The 16,160-nt window shown below is 36.5% G+C and overlaps 1 protein-coding gene across 3 annotated transcripts in view; it reads left to right on the top strand.

Moving 5' to 3' along the window:
* The window catches only part of GDAP2 (ganglioside induced differentiation associated protein 2), a 58,868-nt gene that overhangs the window by 27,633 nt on the left and 15,075 nt on the right, over window positions 1-16,160 (top strand). For all 3 annotated transcript variants that reach the window (XM_058660116.1, XM_058660117.1, XM_004581865.4), the window contains exons 9-12: window positions 7,664-7,740; window positions 8,609-8,685; window positions 11,036-11,175; window positions 13,112-13,166. In XM_058660116.1, coding sequence (XP_058516099.1) covers window positions 7,664-7,740; window positions 8,609-8,685; window positions 11,036-11,175; window positions 13,112-13,166 — 349 coding nt within the window. The remainder of the gene's footprint in view (window positions 1-7,663; window positions 7,741-8,608; window positions 8,686-11,035; window positions 11,176-13,111; window positions 13,167-16,160) is intronic.

Here is a 16,160-nt window from a genome sequence, read left to right as displayed (position 1 = left end):
AGCTTTTTGGAAGGTTGTCACAAATGATAGTTTGGCCCTTTCTAAGCTTAGCCATGAATATAAATCATAGGGCAAACATTTTCCTTCAAATGCGGTGACTGCTGTCCCTCATTTTAGCTGCATCCATCTGTCTGTCTTTCTTTCTCTCTCTCCCTTTCTTTTTATTCTTAAAAACTTTTTAACTTTGTATTTTTGAAAATGTTTTTACAGTGTGATTTATGCATTGGTGAGCGTTCTTAAACTTTCTGATCTCAGGGCATTCCCCTTGTACCCTTAAAACTTGGTGAAGATGCCAAAGAGCTTCTGCTCACATGGGCTTTATCTGTCATCACTTACCATGATCACTTATCAGTTCATTTTCAGTAGCTTCATTTTGTAAGGATAAGTTTCTTTAATTTCACAAGCATAATAACTTACTTTCAAGTCTTTCCATTTTTCTTTCATTTAGAAGATAACTAAATTCTCATATCAATATGCAAACTGTAATAATAAGTTTTGGGTCAAGTATGTGAGGAAAATCTCACCTCATCAGTTAACTATTTGAGGAAGGGGAAGCATTTTAATTGCATTTTTAGGTGATTTTATGTATTTTTCTTTAATATGGTACCATAATTTGTCAACTGGATAGTTGTAGGATTTATGAATCTTTATGTTCTATTAAAATATTTAGTTCTGACCTGCAATGTGAACATTTTTATAATAGGAATTAAAGTAAGACTTTATGACATGATATGTTGATCTTTTGGAGAATATCAATTCATTGAATTATTCAGTTCTTCCAAATATTGACACATTTTCTTACACACTATAAAAAATTATGTTTGTTGATGTTAAAAACTAGTCTCAACGGAAAGCCTTTTTAATGTTAGGTACTGTGATGCTTTGGGTGATGATAAAAGCTACCCAAGATTATATATATTATAATTTGGTCATTGGCACCATTTAGCATTTAATTACCAAGTGCTGTTGGTTATTATTTAGAAGACAGTAGCATGATTTACTCAATTTTGAGAAAACAATGCCATAAGCTCATATGGAATAGGCTTAGTTTTTCTGCCAGGCATCCTTTTTGGTAAAAAGTGGAGTTCATGAAAAGAGCCACTGGTTTGCCTGCAACCCAAATGGTCTGAGTGCTTCCTTCTCCACAGCCTCTTACTTCAGTGTAGATGCGCTTTATGTGTCCGTCCCGTTCTGTCACATGTTAATATTCTAAAGATCAGTTTTCAGGAGTTAGTATTTAATGAAGTTAGTATTTCTTTTTACTCCCTCATCAGAGATATTCTCAAACTAATCCAGCGGTTTTCTTCCTCATAGATTTGACAGTAAACAATCCAATGACTACTGTGAGAGTTTGCTGCAATTGCCTTTATACGTGATAGGCCATTACCTGGCATTTTTACCTAACAGTTGTTTTCTGAGCTATCTATGCAAATGTCAACACAGTGAGAGAGACACAGAATGTTTTAGTGTGATCATTGACTTAATGTTGACATTGTAAATCCTCTGAAGATTCCTTGGGACCAATTCAGGAGTGTGCAGCCCACACATGAGAACCACTGATCTCTGGGCTCTCTCTACTTTATAATTAGATGGAATTTTGGTGATCACCTGGATCAGATTTCCCCAGTATCATTCTCAGTCTGTGAGCCTCAGAATCAGTTGTATGTAATTGTAAAGATCACTGTGGATGCCACGAAATGCCTCCTGAATGAGACCCTCTGCTAGAGGGCTCAGGAATCCCCCACCTGAAGTTTCTCAGCTGATTGAGTTGTGCCGAATGTCACTGATCTATGTGACCTTTTAACTTTTACATGAGATAAACTGATCATGCGGAATGACTTTCCCACATTTACAGCTCATTAAAGAACCTTCAGAGTTACCAGTATACATAGCTTCCTTCTCTACAAGCTTCTTCAACCCACTGTCACACAAACCTCAGAGCAGTTGAGCAGAGACTAAAGGTTTTTGTGTTCACTTCAAAGATTTGCATGCGTTATCACCTGTCTCAGATCATCCAAACTTTTATTTTGTGCTCTTGCTCTCTCTGACTCTCCCACTTTGTCCAGTACACATAGATGCTTCTATTCCACGGATCTCTGTATTTTCACCATTAAATGGTATAGATAACCTGTAGTACCGTAAGTTTTTTGTGGGTCTGAACAGTTGTCTGTTATTTAAATTTGTTTCACTTAATGAATGCTATTTAAGCCAGTGCTGACTGAATCCACACTTTGTGAAGAGGAGTCCACAGCACACAGGAAAATCTTGGGAAGGAATCTGAACTCGGCTTGTCAAAACTGTCCTCAGTATTGGTGGAGGCCCTGGGACCTGAGAGTCAAGTGTGTTACAGTTGACTTTTCCTTTTGGTTCAGGAAATGTTGGGAATATATTCTACAAGATACAAGGGTAGGCACTGGTTTATAGAATAATGTGGTTGTTCCTCTTGGCAGGGAGTTCATGAATCAGGTATCAGAGGTGTAGAGGTATGTCAAGGCAGAATTTCTGAACAGCAGTCAGGTGCTGAGCGCAGCCCATCAGCACATAGGGGCAAACTCTATGAGCAGCACCACATGACTTCCAGTGCCAGAACCAGGAAGCAAAGACTGGTACCCCTGCCGTCCCGTTCCCTTGAGCTGTGTCCACATGTTAACAGTCTTTGATCCCCCATTTACATGCCCAGTGTCTGTGAGCATTCAAGATGCAGTTTTGTTATACAACTACAGCACAGAATAGTTCACAGTGATATTAGAAAAATATTTTAATGACAATTTAAAGTTTATTTGAGCAAAGAAGGCTTCAGCAATCAGACAGTACTCAAAACCAGAAGGGATTTTGAGTTTTGAATTTTGGAACATTTGGGGTTTGGGATCTAGGCAAGTGATGCTAAGCAAGGTCAGTATTTTCATAGCATTGCCTTACTGCATTAGTATCCCTTTCCAGTAATTCTTTTGAGCATCAGAATAAAATAGGGCATGTTTTCTAATTCTTACACTAACTTTTCCAGGCCCTTGTCTAGTTACAGCTTTGATTCGGGTGAGTCAGCTAGAATTTTGTTTACTTACAAGAATTAGGAAGGAAACTAGAAACTCTTCTTCAAAGAAGATTCTGAGATTATAAAAAATATTTCAGTGTAATGTTTTCTTTCTTTGTCACTGGTGTTCCTTTTTGGTGACTCTCAGGTTGTTTCTCACAGCAAAAACATCATCTCACTCATTTTTAAACATTAATTCCTTATGTTGTACTAGAGACTTCTGGTAATATAGAATGACAAACAAGCAGATGCAGCCTCCAGCCTAATGAAGCGTAGGGTCTTGCATAAGAAAAAGATGGTAAATCAATTAGTAATGTTACAATAAAAGAATTTAACAAAAGTCATAGCCCGGGCTACAGCGGAAAGTCTCATGAAGTCTGGGAAAGCTATGTATTCTAACAATGGAATTTACCATTCATCCTTCAAACTATAAAATGCAGATGAATGGTAATTGATTAACTGAAAGTAATTGGCTTATGTTAGCTTTGTGAAGACAGTGTCCAGCTTCAGATGATTGAGAAACTACTCAGAATAGGAGCTCCAGTGGCGCAATCGGTTAGCGCGCGGGACTTAGAAACTACTCAGTATTTCAGCCTTTCTGCTACTGGCATATTCTGTGTGTTTGCTTATGTATAATTATTTTTTTCTCATCAAGTAGCAGAAACATTTATTTGGGATAAGCAGTAGACAGAAATGAAACTATTTTTGAGTTGATACTTTCCAATTTTAGCTTTGTAAAAGTACAGCAAAAATGTGCAAGCTAAGAGACATAAGGGAAAATTCAAAATATTCTTTGAATAATGAAACTTAGTAGAAAATAAGGCAAGCCTTGTCTCTAATGAATGCTGAGGTAAGCAAAACATATTTTATTTTTACTCCCTTCTCTCAACAAGTGATTACTGGAAGAAAAAAATCTGGCTAGATAGCCAGTCTCACACAGTCTTTGGTGGAGGTAGAGAAGACCTAACTGGGGAAAAGAAGATGAAGATTGCAATCAGAAGTTGTTTCACTGAAGTGGAAGTTCACTTCAGGGTGAATGAGGAACCTCAGCAGCACGTTTCTCAACAGTGATTCTAACTTTTTTAAACTAATGAACGCTTTGAGAATCTGTCCTAAGTTATAACCTTCTTCCTGTACATATATTTAAATAGATTTTGCCAGCCAGAAGCTATCATTGGTACTCAAGGCAAATCACTGGTGAAACTAAAAAGCATTTTAGAATTTATTACTATCTTAGGGCTCATACCATGGACTAAAATTAGTTACAGATGGATTAAGGACTTAGCTTGTATTTTCAATTACAACTCAAGAAAAAAAATATACATGTTAGTGTCTTTTATTCCTTAGATCAAAAAATTAAAGCATAATACTTAAAAAAGGAAGCTTTCCCTATGTTAAAATTGATAACTCTATAAAGTAGAGCCAAGAAACTTAAAATAAAAAAACAAGTTACAGAATGGGAATATGTATTCACAATGCATACAGCTGGCAATTGGTTAGTATTCAGAATATGTAGAGAATTACGTATTGCTAAGAAAAAAATGGACAGCCCAGTGGAAAAATGGACAAAAGGTGTAAATAGGATCTCAGCCTCATCACGAAGAGTGAAATACCATTTCAGAAACAACTACCTGGCATAAGGATCAAAAAGGATGTGGATTAACAGGATCTTATTTATTGATTATAGAAGTATGAATCGGTGGGTGCCTTACTATAGTGCCAGCATTCCATATGAAATAGTTCAAATCCCAGCTGCTCCACTTCTGATCCAGCTCTCTGCTTATAGCCTGGAAGAGTAAGGAGGGTGCCCCTCGGAACCCGGCACACACTTGAGAAGCCTCAAAGATGCACATAGCTTCTGGCTTCAGACCAGCTCAGCTCTGGCAGTTATGACCGTTTGGGAAGTGAACCAGTGGATAGAAGACCTTATCTCTGCCTCTGTACGGAATCGACCTTTTAATAAACATTAAAAAAGAATACTAAACTCAAAAGGTTATGTAAAATATAAGGTTATTTTTATTGTTAAGTAAAAGCTTGTTATATTCAATGCAAAAACATAAATGAAAACAAAGAAAATCAAGGAAATGAAAAAGATGGGTTTCTGGATAATGGAGTAACCATATGATTAGCATAGAAAATGTTCAAGGAACTCGTTTTTATTGAGGTCTTAGGGATAGGGATATTTATCTTAAAAAAAAAAAAAGCTATTCCTATTTTATTTAAGTGGGACCTTGCATGTACCAGCAAGAGTATTTTGAAATAAGGATGGTTAATTCTATTGTGCACCTGAATTTTAACTTTAGAAGTGTTTTTTCAAAGTTCGTTGACTATATGGTTAATGAGTGTCAGGAACTAACCCTGGAAGTTGGCTGAAAATACAGTGAAGTAAAATGTATTTCCTCTCTGGAGGTCCCATAGACTGAAAACGGGCATCGCAGGAAATGGAAGTAGAGGCTGGCGATGCAAAGAAGAGAGCAGCTGTTTCTGCAGCATGCCTGGGACCTGCTTGCAGTCAATAGTCCCTCACCTCCACCGCCACCCTCCCCGCTCTGCCCACACTACATCGCCCTCCCAGCTCACACACCTGACTGACAGAGGGCTTAGACCTGTTGGCTTTTATGTTTTGAAGTTAACAGAGTTAACTTTTATGCAATAAATCTTTGGCAGATGAACAGAGTACAGAAATGAAGAACTGTTTACCAAATTTTTGTTTTATGCTTTCTGCCAGAACCTATGGTGCTCATAGAAAAATACAAGTTATGTATTTCTGTTTAGGTTTATGGAGATAATTTAATCATAAGAAATTTAGAATGTAGGAAAAAAAAAACTAAACTTTTAATCCCCTTATCCTCATAGGTTTTTAAGTTTTATTTTGGATGTCATGATTTGCATCTTTTTATATTGTATATGCTTAACAAGTTCTTGCAGTTATCATCTAATAGTTTCATCTGTTAATCTTCAGGCTGCAGACATGATACACTACATTAAGGGATAATAACACAGAAGGGATAATAACCCAGTGATACGTGGAATCTAAAAAAAAATTTGATCTCAGAAGCAAAGAGTAGAATGCTAGTTACCAGGGGTCGAGGAATGGACTGGAGAGATGATAGTCAAAGAATACAAATTTTCAGTTGATGAAAATATACTTGAATATCACTGCAGGAGATTTAGATATTCTCACTATAGGAAAATGTAAGTATATGTAGTAATTAGTGTATTAATTAGCTTGATTTAGCCAAATGCCAGATAGAAATGTGTCAAAACATGCTATATACAGTGTGTGTTATACAACTTTTGTTCATTAAAATGTTCAAAAATGAAAATGGGAACATGAGAATTGTGGAGTTAATATGAATAACCTAAGAAATAACTTTGAGAAAATGTGGAATGAAGTAGAATACTTGAATTTGGAAGAACTAAAGTCAGTTTTGCTATTGACTTTCAGATTACATTTCAAACAAAATTTAAAAGTGTTTGACTTTTACCTTGTTACCAGATTTAAGAAGGTAATCTGTAGATTTAACACGAAGCTAAGTGTATTTTGCAATTACAATTCTTGTGAAATTAACAGGCATTTTAATTATTGCTCACAGCCCATATGTGTTCTTCCTATGAAATTCTTAGTTCCATGCTAAACACCATATTGCAGATGAAAAAGACAAGGTCCATGATAGTAAAATGACATAAGTGAAATTACATTGAAAGCCATCTTCTGTGACCTGGACACCTCTGTGTTGTGTTTGACATTTATGTATCTTGAATACTTTTCTCACAGTCAAGTAAGTGCACTTTGAATTTTGAAGTGGCAGTGTGATCTAGTAGAAACAGCACTCAGAAAAATATAGACCTGAAGTAAAGCTCATATTCAGCTCTACCACTAAATGACTGAAAATTGTAAGATCAACTTGATCATTAATCTTTTGCAGATCATTTCCTCTCATGAAATCTCTAAAGCGTATTTCAGTCTTAATGTCCTCTGAGCCAAAGCCAAACCGTAGTGCATATGTTCTGATACTTGGGGTATCAGTACATGTAGTTCAGTTAACTAATCATTAAATATGCTTGGAGTCCCCAGATAACTACCTGGTTCTTCTGTGTTCCTAGATAACTTGTACAGCATTTACTTATTTTCCCCTGAAAAGTAACCTATTTAAGGGCAAGCAACTCTGTGTATACAGTGCAGTATTCTCTATGCATATTGTAAGGTAGGCACTAAATAAATGTGTGCTGAATAGGAGAACATCTGTTTTAGAGATCTGCTGTTGCTTTAGGCTCTTTCTTTTTGCATTGTTTTAGTAGAGGAGATAGAATATAAAAGCAGTTTTAAATACATTTTTTTTACAAACCACTTATCTGTATATGCCTCATGTGATCAAAAAGATTCTTTATAAGCATGTAATATGAACAGCGTCCTTTTCCAGTTACTCATTTGTGTTTGTCTTATCAGTAATGGACAATAGAGATTCTGCATGGTAAGTATAATGACCTCATGACCTCATTGATTCCTACCTCACTGTAATGAAGCACTGATTCTCTAAGGTCCTAGAGAGATACTACATAGCAGTTCCATCTGTAAGTTTAGTTTGTAAGGGTTTATTGTAATCATGATGTCCTTCATTATTTCTCTAGTTATAACCGTTGGTTGTGTCAAGCAAGATCTGAGGATCTGTCTGATATTGCTTCTCTAAAAGCCTTATACCAAACAGGTGAGCCTAAGGATGGTGGGAATTCAATCTTTCACTAATTAAGGATCCTACCCAGCATGGTATTTGAGAATTCGTTCTTCTGACTTAACCCAATTCTGTCTGAATAAAATATTTTTGTACCAATGTGGATAGTTTTTGCCTATCATCAGGGCCTTAGAAATAACATCTAAGTAACTAAAGTAAGTGTAGCTATTGACTTTCAGATTGCATTTTAAATAAAATTTAAGGTTTTGACTTTTACCTTGTTACTAGTTTAAGAAGGTAATCTGTAGAATTAACACAGAGCTAAGCATATTTTGAAAGTTCCAATTTACTGTTCTACTTTGCCAATTTAATTTCTCCCTAGTATCATTTTCCTTTTTAAATTTTTCTTCTGCCTTTGAAAGTATATGTTCCATTAACAAATGCAAACCTTATATAATGGAGACAATGAAAATCGCCCGAGTTCCACTCTTTCACTATTAGATTTTAGACAACGCTTGTTAATTTTCAGATTTGAGTTTACTTTTTTCTGGATCACTGATGTTACTTAATTTTGAAGTGAGTTTAAACAAAATACTGTTTATTCAAAGATCTTTGGCTGTTCCTTATCTAGAGATCTTTCAGCAGTCTTATCTGAGAAGTCAGGGTAGTAATCTAAACCTCATGAGGCTTTGAAAAAAAAGTATTGTTTTCTACACAGTAAAACAAATCTGAAGATAAAATTTAAGACAAGTGCTTCCTCCCTTTAAGTCTTTTAATATGTATGGAACATTAATCTTTAAAAAAAAAAAAAAAATATGTATGGAACATTATTGTACAGAAGAGCCAAGCACAAATAGTGTTTTTGGAGTAGTTTCTGGGTGCTAATTCCGTTTCCTACCTGTAGGTGTTGATAACTGTGGTCGCACAGTGATGGTGGTAGTTGGAAGAAACATTCCTGTTACGTTAATAGATATGGACAAGGTAAGTCATCACAAGGCTGTGTTTTACAAATAATGTTAATTTTAAAAAATAGAATGAGAATGTGAATTTTGGCATCAGATCTTACTGTGTGAGATGAAGCTGAACCGTGCCTCACTGGCAGGGTAGCAACCATGGTTCTGTGAGTCAGCATGTACACTCGAATCAGGACTTAGGGTTTTCTCTGTAAGAGGATCAAAATGCGGGGATGCTGCATGTGATTCGCAAAAGCACAGCTGCTTTATTTTGGGGATGATGTAACTGGAAAGTGTTTGTTTGGAATCATTCTGTATTACAGTTGTATAATGAAATAATAACTTTTTAAAAAAGTTAATGTGAGTTTCTATTAGAAGAGAAGAAACCAGACATGTGACTTATCTGATAGAATAGTTTTTGATCCCTTCGTTTTGAAGTAAACAGCAGAAATAGATCGTGTCTAAAGCAACAATTATAACTGCTTAGTAAAATATAAAATGTTTAGTTGGATAGTAAGTCGTCTGAAAAAAGTGACTCAAAATATCTATTTCACCTTCAAAATTACCTGATAATCTTTGTCAAAGAGGAATTGAAACCATAAAAGTGATACATTCTTTAAGTATGGTAAAAAAATTACATATTTAATGATACAAAAGTAAGCACAATTCTAAGATAAAACACAATGTACAAAAGCTGTTCATTGCTTCTGCATAACCCCCCAGATTTTGGTTGCTGGTATTTGGCAAAATATTTGTATAAGCGGTGAATTTGACATATTATAGGATCATCTGTAGCCAAAAGTTATAACTTAGATTCTTAACAGGTAAATGGAGTACACCCACAAGGAATGTTCTGTGATCCTTCAAATTTATGGTTTTATAAGCCAGTGCTGTAGAGAGATGTTTATGATATGAACCAAATGGAGAAAAAGTGATAACATAAAATGTGTTTACACTAACCTTAATTATTTCTGTGTGTGTGTGTGTGTGTGTGTGTGTGTGTGTGTGTGTGTTTCTTGGAACCTCAAAAGTAAAAACTGGAAAGTAAAATATCAATGGATTTTATGGTTTGGAGGAGAATTTATGCTTCACATTTTTCTGTCATATGTCTCGTCCTTTTGATAGCACAAAGCTTAAATTATAGATACAGAATTTCAAGCCAGAAAGGGGTATTGTAATAGTTGTGAAGTCGGGGTGGAGAATGGACATAAGGAGAACAAAAAAAAGCAATCTAGTAAGAGGAGACATCAGAATAAAAATATACACACCCGCAACCAGGGGACAGAGTCACCTGTGTTTCTATTTATAATCACTTGTTTTATACTTTTAAGGAGTATGGCATTCTTTCTGATCATCAATTATGTGATTGACACCAATGAAAACATAAATCCCTACTCTTGATTTTGGTGTGTGTTGGCCTGGGTGTTCTGATTATTCAAGATATTTCATTTCATATAAATTAATGAGATATATTTTTAAGGACCAAATCAGGTAACAGCTGGAAAAATGCTATATTTCCTTAAGACCCTGCTCTGTTTGCCCTGATAGCAGCAGTTGGATTCTAACCCTTATTAATGCCAGTGACTCACCAGAGCAGGAATTTGAAAACAGCCTGTTGCATTGTAATCCTTCAGTTATTCCCTCTTTGAGATTTCCTCTTTGTAATTGTTTACAGCTAAATCACTGGGTCATGCTGGCCCTTCCCATATTGTATGTTTTGTCTTTAGTGTTTTTCTTAGATTTCATCCTTCTTGTAATAAAACATTTCTCTAACTTACCTGGGTTACTTTCTAGAACCTTTCAGAGTTGCCTGTCTTGTCATCATGTACTGACTAGATCCGTTGTCAGTTTCCTCATTCAGATCAGCGTTAAAATTAGCCCTTACATGAGTCATGTAGGCCACCACTCATTTTATGCTTTTTTACTAAGTCTTATTTATGTGAGAGCCATGAATCTGTTTCTGAACAGAAGTTGCAGACATTTTTGATTGAATTCAAATGGAAACTTCTTCAAGAAGTTTAAGGATTTATAACTCTACTTCTAATGATTTTGATGTCATTTTCCTGAAGGAAAAATAATATAGTTGACCCAAGAACACTGTCCATTATAGGAAGTTATTCCATGGGATATGGACTAATTGTTCTCCTCCATCACTTGGAACAAGAGTGAAGGGGATTTTACTGTGGTATTTCTGAGAATTGTTACACACTGAGGTGGTTTACTTTTCCAAAGGTCTTAATGGGAATTGGTGCTCGCATCAGCCTGAGATATGCCTCTGCAAGAACCGGAGTCTAGATTACTCTTCTGGGCTCTCTCTTGGCATCTGCGAAACAGACTGCTGTGCAACATGATGTTAACCTTTACTGTTCTTCTTTCAGGCTCTCTTATATTTTATCCATGTAATGGATCACATTGCTGTGAAGGAATATGTGTTAGTATATTTTCACACACTAACCAGCGAGTACAATCACCTGGACTCTGACTTCCTGAAGAAACTCTATGATGTTGTTGATGTGAAGTAAGTGATTTTCAAAAATTGTAACAAGGAAAATCGTTTCATTCTTTTTGATTTTCTATGAAAGGATATAGCTTGTAACCTAGTTTTTGAAATACACAAATTAGATACTGTAGTCATAGATGGCCCTCCTTAAATTCAAAAATTTTGTGTTAAAGTAAGTTTCTATACTGTTCCCCACAATTTTTATTTATTTTAAGCTGAAAGAGTTACTGAGAAAGAACAATGTCATCCATACACTGGTGATTTCCCCTCCTGGCCACAATGGCTGGAGCTGGGCCAGTCCAAATCCAGGATTCAGTAACTTCTTCTGGGACTCCCATGTGGGTGCAGGGACCCAAGGACTTGGTCCATCCTCTGCTGTTTACTAAGACCATTAGCAGGGGCCTGGATCAGAAGTGGGATAGCTAGTACTGGAAGCATTTCCCAGTATGAGATACCAGTACCACAGGCAGGGGATTAAGATGGTGCACCGTTGCACTGGTTCTTTTTGCCAATTTGGAAAAGATTCAGAGTGATTACAAATTCTGTTTTTATGGTGTGTCACACTTACCAAAAATACTTTTACCCATAATTTTCATCCAGTAATCCGTGGGTTTGTTAGCAGAGATGCTTTCTGTGTTTTAAAGATAGAACAATATTAGCATTCTGAAGAGTAAGGTATATTGCCCAAAATTTCACAACAGTGAATGTAGAATTTGGACTTCAGCCCAGAATAGTCACTTGGAAATAGAAAATTATTTTCCTTAAATCCCATTTTCTTTGAAATGATAATGGAAATTTTAATGGGAAAATACATGAAACTCCACAGCAAAGATCAAACGTAATGTTTAATATTTCTTTTCACTAATATGTTTCCTGAAGAGAAATGGCACCCTACCTTCCTGGTAGCTGTGTTATAATTTGCAACATCACAGTGTTATTAGGGTTTGTATTGTTAAAAATTATCTTACTGTTAAGTTACAAAGAAAGTAAATTGGTAGAAATTTCCAACTATCTTATTCTCATTGAATCTCATCCTAATTAGGGATACTAATGTTTTCATTACTCACACCTTTCCAACTTGCCTTAGTTTTATGTTCCTGTGCTCATTTATGTGTCAGGAAAACTCACTCCACTGTAACTTTACTTATATTGCTGATCAACTCTTTAACTTGAAACAGACCTCAACTATAAACATTTTCTCTGAAGTTTCTTCCAGTTAGCAATAGGTGACCCATTGTTATTATTGAACCCTTGGAAAACTCTCATGCCTACCTAGAGAGGAAAGGTGGAGTAGGAAATGACAGTGGGCGTGTTGAGCCAGGTGACCTCACGTCTGCTCCTGGCTCTGCCACCTGCTGGCTGGGTGACTTGGGAATATTGAAAATAAAAGCAGTGATAGCACTTAGCTCATAGAATTGTTATGCAAATCAATTGGAAAGCCTTCAAACTATTTCTGGGATGTAACAGATTCTATAAGCCATGTTTACAAAGTTCATGGAAAATGAATGTTTTGGAAAAAATTATGTGTGAATTTCAAAATTCTTTTGCATCAAAACAGCTTATCTTTTAATGCCATGTTCCAAAAGCTTTTTGAAGTACCCTCATATTTGTTACCAAACATCAAGTTTTAGTTTCTGTTTTTATATATCTAATCCTAAAGATTCTAGCACAGTTTTTAAAATGACACACAATAAATCTGCTTTTAAAGTATTTTCTTAACTTTGTTCTGCCTACAAGTGGCTCTCTTGTAGCCAACAGGAACATATCTTCTATAAAACAAATACTTTAAGTAATAACAGTCTGAGTTTTCACCAATAATTTAATATACAAACTGGAGCACCTTTTTAAAAACATTTTTCCTCCATATATATTTAGATTCACAAGCAAAGTAATTTCTTTGGTGGTTTCAAGTTTTAGGCATGACTTACACCGACCCTTTTTGTTTGTTTATTAGGTACAAGAGGAATCTGAAAGCTGTTTATTTTGTTCATCCAACATTTCGTTCAAAGGTACAGTGTTTTAGTCTTTTGACTACATCTTGAATTTAAGTGTACTGCCTGCTGAGTATACAAAGATGTATTTCAGTATCTTTCTTCTTGCTGCCGCCAGTTTTAAAGTTAGCTTCTCCATTGCCCTCCCTTTTTGAAGTGATCCGAGTGTGATCCTGCTGTTTTGGCCATCTGTGACTTCGCTGTCTTTGTGGACAACCTTTACAAGCTGTCAACTTTGTAGTTCTTTCTCTTTGTGCCCTTTGTCCACTGTGCTCATGATGTCCACCAACAGCTCATACTGTTGGCATGGGAGTCTTCTCCCTCCTCTACTTATAACTAACTTCTGCTTATCTTTCTGATCTCAGCTCAATGATTTTCTACAGTAAACCTTCCCCGGCAATTCCTACAGCTAGAGTACCCCTGCCTTGTTCTCCCTATGATTCTGTATTCTTCTGCCATTGCAATGTTTTTATTCGAATTACATTTTAATTTCTTTGATTGTGTGTTAGTTTGCAAGATCTATGAATGTAAGAATATAGCTGTCATACTGTTATGTTCATAGAACTAAATCCTACATTTTGGCTTCATCGATACATAGTCCATTAGTTCTTTTACTCTTTCTTGCTTTTGAGGATAGTCGGGGAAGGGGCATTTATTTGAAAAGCAGGTGTCAGAGAGAGGAACCAACAGAGAGAGATCTTGCATCCATTGCTTCACTTCCTAACTGTCTACAGTGACTAGACTGGGGAGGAGCAAGGCTAAAGCTCAGATCCAGATCCTTGTCTCTCTCATGGAGGCGGGGCCATCTCTGACCGTTTTCCCAGGCACATCAGCAGGAAGCCAGATTGGAAGTAGAGGAGCCAGAAAACCACATTCTATCACTATACTCTTCCCTGTTACTTCTTAACTCTTTCACCACACCACCCCATTAAAACCTAAACGTAGATAATTGATTGTTCTGCTTTTTTCACTCTTATATCTGGGTTGCTGAGCCCTGAGGAGAAATCCAGAGCCACAAGTATTTATGTACCTCAGCAGACTCATGACACTTTCTCTGCTGGAGATCCTTTGATATTTCACTGCATTGTGTCCCAGCATCATCTCAGTTCTCCTCAAGTCCATTTTACTTCAGCAGATGACCTGCCCTGTTCTTAACCAAGAACAAAGAAACCACATAGAAACCACCAATAAGAATCTCTCCTCCTTGCTCATTCATCCCAAGTGTATCTGCCATCTCTTCCTATCATTGCCTCCTTTATTTCTGTCCCCCCAAAAATGGTGCTCATTCTTTTTTTTAAATTATTTATTATTTTTAATTCATTAATTACTATTGTATTATGTGACACAGTTTCATAGGTACTTGGGTTCTCCCCACCCCTCCCTAAACCCTCCCACCATGGTGGATTCCTCCACCTTGTTGCATAACCACAGCTCAAGTTCAGTTGAGATTCCCCCATTGCAAGCGTATACCAAACATAGAGTCCAGCATCTTATTGTAATGGTGCTCATTCTTTACACAAGGCAGACCCTCTACCTGTGCTCTGGACCCGGTAGTAATGACAATAGCTAGCCTGTTTTGAATACTTAGCATGTCCAACTTTTCACAAGCATTTTCTTGTTTTGGTCCTACAGTAAACTGGTAGAGAGTGATAATACTCCCATTCTACAGGTTACGGAATTGATGCTTACCAAAATTACTGACCTTTTCTAGAGTAATTCATGGTAAGTAGCAAAGGCCAAATTTGAATTTTGGCATTTTAATATCAAAGCCTTAAGTTTTTAACTTCATAATTTATCTCCATTTCCTGAGGGCATTTTCTTCAACATTTAGCGTCTTTCCCTCAGTTAGATGTAAGGCATCTACTCTTTTTTCCCCTTTACAAAAAAAAAAAAATTGGTATAAATCATCTTCTGTGCTCACTGTCTCCATTTTTCGTAGGTGTTAAGTCATTCCATGTTGGTTTTAGTCACACTGCACGAGCTGAAGCAGGCGATTCACATCAAAATCTCCAATAACCTAGTGTTACTAAATCCCACAGACACTTCTCTGTCTTTACATACCCGCTTTCCTTACGGCTGTCAGGACAGTCAGTTACTTCTTTCTTGAAACGCTTGGTCTTAGCTTCTTCAAAACCCTGCCTGCTTGCTCTTCTTACTGCTCCTGCTCAGTCATCTCCATCCTTTCTTTTATCATTTGAGGGTTAGTATTTTCAAGTCCTCTACTCCCAGCTTCTGTACCTGTTTGATTCCTGTGTCATCAGTGGCCTTTTGGAGTAGATGCAATCTACAGAGATATGTGTACCTAATGTTCAGGAACATGAATTCAAACTTCAAATGATTTGTTTCTGTCCCAGCTCTACAAGTATCAATTTATCATCTCAGTAATTGTGATTTCTCTGTGTTTTTATTTCATCCTCTGTATCATGAAGATAATATTAATAGCTGCCTTGTAAGCTATTGGAAGGATGAAATAGCTTCCAATATTAATAATACATATAAACCAGCTAACGTATGCAATGTCAAGTGAGTGGTCAAATACTAGCTATCATCATTATCATCATCATTCCTGGGCTGTAGACCTGCATATTGAACTGCTGATGAGATATCTTGACTCGGATGTCTTACAGGCCTCTGAAGCTCAGCATTTTAAAACAGAACTACTCATATCCTCTCCTACCTACTCCTATAAACAACTTTGTGTATTCCCTATCTCGACACATGTGATCACTACCTACCCAGGGGTCTGAGCCAGAAACCAAGAAGACCTCCTGAGTCCTTTCTCTGCTCACCTCTCACCACATTTATTGCACCAATTCTTAGTCTTGCTCAGCTCTGTCTACAACTTTGTTTTTACCACCTGTATTATAGTTTATCTCAGGTCACTTTTTACCTGAGGTGTTTTCAAATCGCCTGCTTTCAGGCATGTGTCAAAAAATGTTACTATAAAAAGCCTACAGTGTTTATTTGCTATTATGCTTCCTTGTATAAGTTTGCAGACACCTAACAAAATAT

This window comes from Ochotona princeps, chromosome 2 (assembly GCF_030435755.1).
Source record: "Ochotona princeps isolate mOchPri1 chromosome 2, mOchPri1.hap1, whole genome shotgun sequence".
Classification (NCBI taxonomy): Eukaryota; Metazoa; Chordata; class Mammalia; order Lagomorpha; family Ochotonidae; genus Ochotona; species Ochotona princeps.
This window is presented reverse-complemented; position numbering and strand designations above follow the sequence as displayed.